The sequence below is a fragment of the Colossoma macropomum genome, unplaced genomic scaffold (assembly GCF_904425465.1).
Source record: "Colossoma macropomum unplaced genomic scaffold, Colossoma_macropomum, whole genome shotgun sequence".
Classification (NCBI taxonomy): Eukaryota; Metazoa; Chordata; class Actinopteri; order Characiformes; family Serrasalmidae; genus Colossoma; species Colossoma macropomum.
In genome coordinates this window covers 37,005,272-37,012,864 of record NW_023494802.1, presented here as the reverse complement: position 1 = coordinate 37,012,864, position 7,593 = coordinate 37,005,272, and the positions used below count along the sequence as shown (strand labels likewise).

The 7,593-nt window shown below is 40.1% G+C and overlaps 1 protein-coding gene across 1 annotated transcript in view; it reads right to left on the bottom strand.

Annotated features, from left to right (window-relative positions):
- Positions 1-6,892: 6,892 nt before the first annotated feature.
- The window catches only part of si:ch211-149b19.3 (protein phosphatase 1K, mitochondrial), a 10,701-nt gene continuing 10,000 nt past the window's right edge, over positions 6,893-7,593 (bottom strand). The window contains exon 7 of the mRNA XM_036592401.1: positions 6,893-7,516. Within this exon, the coding sequence (XP_036448294.1) occupies positions 7,385-7,516 (132 nt within the window). The 3' untranslated portion in view covers positions 6,893-7,384. The remainder of the gene's footprint in view (positions 7,517-7,593) is intronic.

Below are 7,593 nucleotides of genomic sequence, written 5' to 3'. Positions count from 1 at the left end.
TTTAACCTGCAGTCAAAACAGCCTAAAAGTAGAAATGACTAATTTTTCAACAGACATATTTAACTTAGATGCCCTGCGATGGCCTGGCGACCTGTCCAGGGTGTATCCTGCCTTCCGCCCAGTGACAGCTGGGATAAGCTCCAGCACCCCACCGCGACCCAGAAGGATAAGCGGTTTAGATGATGGATGTATGTATCTATTTAACTTAGAATTACACAGAAGCCTCAACACCTAAACATCATATCATATTTTGTCCACTGTTTACTTTTATTACAGCTTCCATTCTTTTCAGGAGACTCACTTTCAGTTCCTCAAAGAATCTGCAGACATTCCTCCAAAGTTCAGTCTTAGAAGTTGGTTGATCATTTTTTTGAAGTAATCAAACCCATTCAGGGATGTTGAGGTCTGGACTCTGGGGTGGTCAGTCCACTGTTCAGCTTCTTTGTTTGATGTGTCCGTCTCCTTTTCTCAGTGAGGTTCTTCTTGACAGCTACACATCCTTTCAGACCCACAGCGCTGAGTCGTCTTCTCACAGTGGAAGGATGGACAGAAACACCTGTGGATGTTTTCAGATCTGAAGCAGCTTGATTTTCTCCTCTCTCTCAGAGATGAAAGCTTTAAGTGCTGCTTATCTGATGGGGGCAGTTTTGGGGTCTAGCAGGTCTTCCAGGTGGTTGTTAGGAGTCTCACTTTCTCTGTAGCTTTTAGTCATTTTTCAACTCCAGTTTTGGAAACTTGTGCTTTTCGCTTGAAAAAAAAGAAGAGTAAAAATCTGCTGAACGGCTGTTTTGACTGGATAAATGACTGAAGGGTGGTTTTCAGCACAGCTCTGTACTGTAATCCATTTTATAGATAATAACGTATCATACAGTGTCAGAAAACATAGTCAAGTGTATTTGAGGTTAGTTAAGAGCTGGATGAGGTTTGTGGTAAGCGTTTGATGCTTTAGGCAAGCAGTTAGCGCAATGCTAATTAGCTGCTATAAACCTTCATTACCTGTTAGCCACATTAGCCTCATAGTCAAAGAAGCAGCCTTCAGACACCAAACGTCTTGGCTGATCAGCTACATTGGTGGCGAGGTGCAAAACTGTGTCCATTAGACCTTTTCTGCCTGAGATCTTCATTTACTGGGGAACTCAGCGCTAAATGCTAATGCTAATATTGAATGGAGGCTAGCAGGATATGTTCTCCAAGTTTCTGTGGCCACACTGTTACTGTAAAAATGTCCAAATGACTAATAAATGTAGTAGCTCGAGCTAATCACATTCTGTGGTTTATGGTTGGGTGTGTAAAGATGCATCAGAGAAACCTGCATCCATATTCCAGCTCCGTGGTGGAGTAACACGTGTGGGTTCACACCTCGGTAAGGAATTTCTCATGTTCTGTGGAGCAGCTCCAGGAACAGTGAGGAGAAAAAAAGCCTAGAAAGTCTCTCTGATTTCTCTGAAGAGACCACTGTGGCCTTTATGGTTCAGTCAAAAATGCTAAAGGCACTTTAAGTAGAGTTCATTTTAGGCCTGAAAACTCTTTAAAACTGTACTTTTTAAGTAAAAAAGTGCTTTACCTTCAGAAGATGTTACTTTCCTACCTCAGCCTGTCAAATCAGAGACTATAGGAGCTGTTTTTCTGAAATATACAGCAATTTTTGCAGCTGTTTCTATTTTTTAGGGAAATGTAAATGGCATTTAAAAGCCTGTGTTCATTAAAGTAGTTAGTTAGCAAGAAATACATACAATTATTACTTGCTTTTAGAACTTTTCAAATAAATAATAACAAAATCCAAAGTTTTCTCATGTTTTCTATGTTTATTATATCTACATTACTTCAAAACCTTTAACGTTTTTCTCTCTAAACAAAAATCATTTCTTCTTGTATTAGTAATTTTAATTAATGACTCTCGCTACCAAATTGACACTTCTGGTAACATAACCTTCTACAATAAATGTTTTAGGACCAAAAAAGACCGAAAAATGACTGAATAACAGGGTTGAAACCTGCATAAAACACTAATTCTGATGTTACTGGAAGATTATGATGAATATGTTTCATTGAAAAGTCCATTGTTGAGGTAGGACAGCCCAAAATCACCATATTAAAGGTGGATACAGACATTTTATGATCATTTAAATGCTAATTTTAATTACTTTAAGTCAAAGTTCAGATCTCTTTACTTTTTACAGGAATAAAACACTACAACAGTCAGTTTGTTGCTTACAGAAAGTTAATGAGACAGACATTGAACTCTATTCATGGAAGTTCCAGCCTTTGAGCACCACGCCATTGACGTCATGCTAACGAGCTTCTGTTCATCATTAGCATGTTTGGTAGAGCTTTGACCTCCAGCATAGCTGCTGAAAAAAGAACATTACGTGGGTCTTTGAGCTTATAATATTTAATATTGAATGTGGAGATGATTTGGAGTCGTAGTAGCCATTGTTAGTGCCTGATTAAAAGACTTTTTAAGATGGACTGGAAGAGCTGAGAACAAACCAACTTCGGGAAGAGCAAAACCTCAGACAGACATACAGACACACGTACATATGGCAACAAAGAGTGCTCTCAGAATTGAGCCACAGGAAGGTTAAAGGAACATGGAACAAATCCTGCTTCACTCGGTCATTAAAACAATGACTGCACACACACACACACACACACACACACACACACACACACACACACACACAAACAGTCACACACGTAGCCCCTGGTGTGTGAGGCGTTCGTGAGTGTGTCCGTGTCAAGGCTGGTGTGTATATCACGTCATGTCTGCCGACAGCTTTCAGATGTTACAGTGCTGTGGTGTGTTATTAGCTCAGCTCCAGGCGGCCTCCTGTAATGGCCTTCAGGGTCGAGGTCAGTTCACTCAATTCAGGACCCACTCAAATGTTTAGTTAAGTTAACTCACTCTGCGCGTCTATATGGGGGTCAACATCGAATAATTCATAGCAAAAACTGAATCATTCATAGCAGATATTGAATCCTTCATTGAAGATGCTTGATAATTCATAGTAGTTACTGAATAATGTATAGTAGACACTAAATACTTCATAGTAGATACTCAATAATTAATAGTAGTTACTGAAAAATGCATAGTAGATACTCAGTAATTCATAGTAGATACTGAATAATTTATAGTAGTTACTGAATAATTCATAGCAGCCACTAAGTGATTCATAGTCATTACTAAAAATTACTTTGCAATTACTGAATAATTCATAGTAGATACTGAATAATTCATAGTAGATGCTGAATAATTCATAGTAGTTACTGAATAATTCATAGTAGACACTGAGTGAACTGAATTAACTAAAATAGAACAAACATTAACTTTCACCCTTCAAAAGTAAAAGCTTAGCTGCTATTAAAACTGCTCTACATATTAATGAGCTGATGGCGCTAAAGCAACAGGTCTTTTCCGGTGCACTGTATGTGAGAATATATTTTCAGCACATCAGCGTTTTCCTTGAGGCCTGACAGAGCTGGTGCTATATGCAGGCCAGTGCTGCCATCTACAGGCTCAAGTATGATTATACAGTTTGAGAAGACCATGTAGTACAGACCATAACATGTAGCAGATCAGTATGAGCTGACTTTAACTGAACTGGCTGATTTAACCTGAACTGATTCAAATGGAGTTGAAACCAACACTGACCCCTTTACAGGTAAAGCTTGGTTCCCATTAATGCTGCTTGGGAGTTCATCTGATGCTAGACAGCTGCATTTTCATAGGCATTTTCCTGGATACGTAATGTGCAAAAACACTCACCCTCTACGTCTGGTGAAAGTTAAAGGTCTCAGGAAACAATATTATTGAGCAACAAAGGAATGAAAAAGCTACAGAATCACAGCAAAGACCTTAAACATTTGTCTTTGCCAAGAACAAGGCTTGCGTATTTGACTCTAAGAACACCATGTGAACAGTGAAGTATGAGGGTGGGAGCATCGTGATATGGGGCTGCTTCTCTGCGAACAAACAGTACTGGGGCTATACACATCAGTGATACATGAATGGAGTGTTGTGTTGGAACATATTAAAGGAGAAGTTAATCTCATTGGCCAAGAAAGGGGACGGAAATGAATGTTTCAACAAGACAATGAGCCTAAACACACCAAACTAACTCTGCCTTCTAATAAGGAAGGTGAAGGTGCTACTGACTTGAATGCCATTGAAAATTTTATCAGAGAGACCCTCATAACCCTGGGGAATTGAAGACGCGGTGCAAAGTGGAATGGACCAAAACTGAACCACAATGCTGCAAAAAGCTCATTACTTCTTATCACAGATGCCTCCAAACTGTAACTGATGCCAATAGCTTTGTAACAGAGTATTGAAGTGGTGCACTCTTAGCAAAAAGGGTTCTAAATAGCACTAAAAAAGGGTTCTTTGGCTTGTAACAATAGTGGAACCCTTTTGGCACTATATAGAACCCTATCCAAAAAGGGTTCTATGTAGAACCATGTACAACACATTCTCTGTCAGTCTGAAGAACCATTGACCAAAGAATCCTTTGATCATGCAAAGGGTACATGGACCCATTTTCTTTACTAAAGAACCCTTAAAAAGCCATATTTTTAAACAATGTATCTATCTTACATATATATATATATATATGTATATATATATATATATATATATGTATATATATATATATATATATATGTAGTTATAAATACTTGAATGTCTATGTGTAGTCAGGGTTAGAAGTGCCTCACATTTCCTTGAGCCCTGGTAGACATAGAAGTGCTGCCATCTAGAGGTTCATGGACGCTTATACAACTTGAGGCCATGAAATATAATGGAGCTCAATAGTGGCCTCAGTGGTCTCTGATTTTTACACAGCACTGTATATGTACAGTAAATACCATGAAACACTTCAAGGGGTTATTTACTCTTTTATAACAGCGGAGGCTGTTATTAAAAAGAAAGTCTCATCATGTGGTCATTTGACTCACCAGTGGAAACTGACCGTGTCCCCTTCTGCAATATTTCATTGCGGAATCACTGCAGCAGAACCATTTTTGGAGCAGGTTGTATATAAGAGCACCGGCAGATTCTCTTACACTCTGAAGTGGCAGTGAGTTCATGTTCATGGTGGGGAACACATACATACGCACACTTCCACAGACACACAGTTGTGAGAAGGTTAAGGCTCTCGTGAACCTGCTGGTGGATATATCATGCTGTAGTTACTGTACTGGGTTACAGATCTGCTACATTTGCCCCAGTAGCATTCAGTTTCAGAGGTCTCTTCTGTTCCTTTAACGCCTTTAACGCCTGTTACATAACACCATGATACCTGATACTGGCTTTACTCCGTTACAGGTTAAGCTGCTTCAGCATTGCAGTCCACACTGAAAAAAGAAAAGCTGTATTTAGTAGACTGTAATTTGTAGGTCATAATTTTGAGCAGACGTCTTCATGATCAAATGTCATTGAGCTCTTTTAAGAGTTTTGAATAAGACTGTACTCTGACTCGCACCTCAGAGACTTGAGACTTGACACAGACTCACACCTCAGACTCAAAACCTGAGTGAGACGTGCCTAAAGGGACTTGTGAAAAGCACTCAAACAAGCTCTTTCTAGACGGGGACTCAGATTTACACCTCAAGATTCGACTCACGTTTGCACCCCAGACATGCAAGACTTTTTTCCACTCACTAGCCGGGTCTCCCCCAAGCCCCCCACTCTACCACTGCTAGGAGGGTGAAGACTAGTACAAGCTTCCTCTGAGTCACAGGAAGTCAGCCACCTCTCTTGGACTCTCAGGTATGGATGGCTGTCGCATCACTGTGGCCTGAAGCTCCTGATGATTGGGCCAAGGCTTGGTTGTGCCACTCGGGAGCCCTGAGAGGCACATGACTTGACTGGGACTCACATCTCAGAGACTCTAGACTCGACTTGGACTTAGTCCTCAGAGACTCGAGACTCGACTTAGACACACCTCAGAGACTCTAGAATTGACTTGGACTCAGTCCTCAGAGACTTGAGACTCAGCTTAGACTAACACCTCAGAGACTCGTGACTCAACTTGGACTCAGTCCTCAGAGACTTTAGATTTGACGTGGACTCACACCTTAGAGACTCAAGACTCAACTTAGACTCACACCTCAGAAACTCGAGACTCAACTTTGACTCACATCAAACTCAAGACCAAACTTGGACTCCAACCTCGAGACTCTTGACTCGACTTGGACTCGTTTCTCAGCGTCTCGAGACTCAACTTTGACTCGCATCAAACTCGAGACTCAACTTGGACTCAAACCTCAGAGACTCTAGACTTGATTCAGACTCCCTCCTCAGAGACTCTAGACTTGACTCAGACTCACAGACTCAAGATCCAGACTTGCTCCTCAGTGACTCTTGACTCTGACATGTCTAGAGTCTAGAGACTCAAGTTTCAACTCTGACTCACACCTCAGACTTGTGTCTCAGAGACTTTTGACCTGATTGGATTTGCACTCCAGAGAAGCTAAATCTGACGTGGACTTGCATAATATGACTTAGGGGTAAATCACTAAAGTTTGCTCTTGCTTGGACTCGGAGTGGGCAATCACTGGACCACGTAATCTGGAAATGGTCAAAGGTCATCTGAGCCACATAATAGCAAACAAAGATTGCATGTATTGAAGCTAGAAGATCCTGAATAAACCTGATACTGATGAAACCTTCAAAGAAGTGCTTGAATGTTGCAAATTTCAAAACGAAGCTTGTGGGTCTTCTACATCAATCGCTTTACAGAATCCAAAAATAACCTTCTTCATGTTTTGTAGCCTTTCATTTCTTTTTCATTTTGAACTGCAAGGAGAAATTATTTACTTCTAAAGTAAACAATTTTATTTATTTTAAATAATTTAATTACTTGATTACCTATATAATGAACTAAATGCATAATTAATCTTAAATTAAGTGATTTAATTGAAATCAAACTGAAATCATCAGGTTAAAATGATGTTGTGATTATCTTAACATAACTGACCACTGAGTCACCATAATATGGTTCATATTTAAACCTAGTTATATTTGAACTGCTGCCCTAGATAACGCATGCTGGTTGACGGCACTGACCTAAACACAGGTCACAGGTGTTTTTTTGAATTAAAAATTGCATTGAATTGAACCAAATAAGTACAAACAGCACTGGTCAGAATGCTAAGATAGCACATTTATCCAAAGAATATGTACAGGGGGAAAAACCAATGGGTACAAAAATAAAATATGAATATTCTCAAATAACTGGACACACCAAACGTCCATTTTTCAGCTGTTATAAAATATTGCTTTAGAAGGAATCTGGGAGTTTGTCATAATATACGTTACACAATGCTGTTATGAAGCTGTATCATGTTGTATAATTGCAGTTTCCAAGATCTGAAGGTTGTCCTTTCAGGCCCAGCGTCCACTGGAAGCGAAATTCCGGCTCATGGAGTAGCTGTACTCGGAGTTCTGCTGCTTGCCCCAAGCTCCGAATGGAACGACGATGACAGTGCTGTTATCCTCAGAGCCGTACTGCACAGCCTGGAAGAGCAGAACACATAAAACAGCAGCGCGTAGGCCTGGTCATTCATCTCTAGACTGCTATTTGATTACTGAGG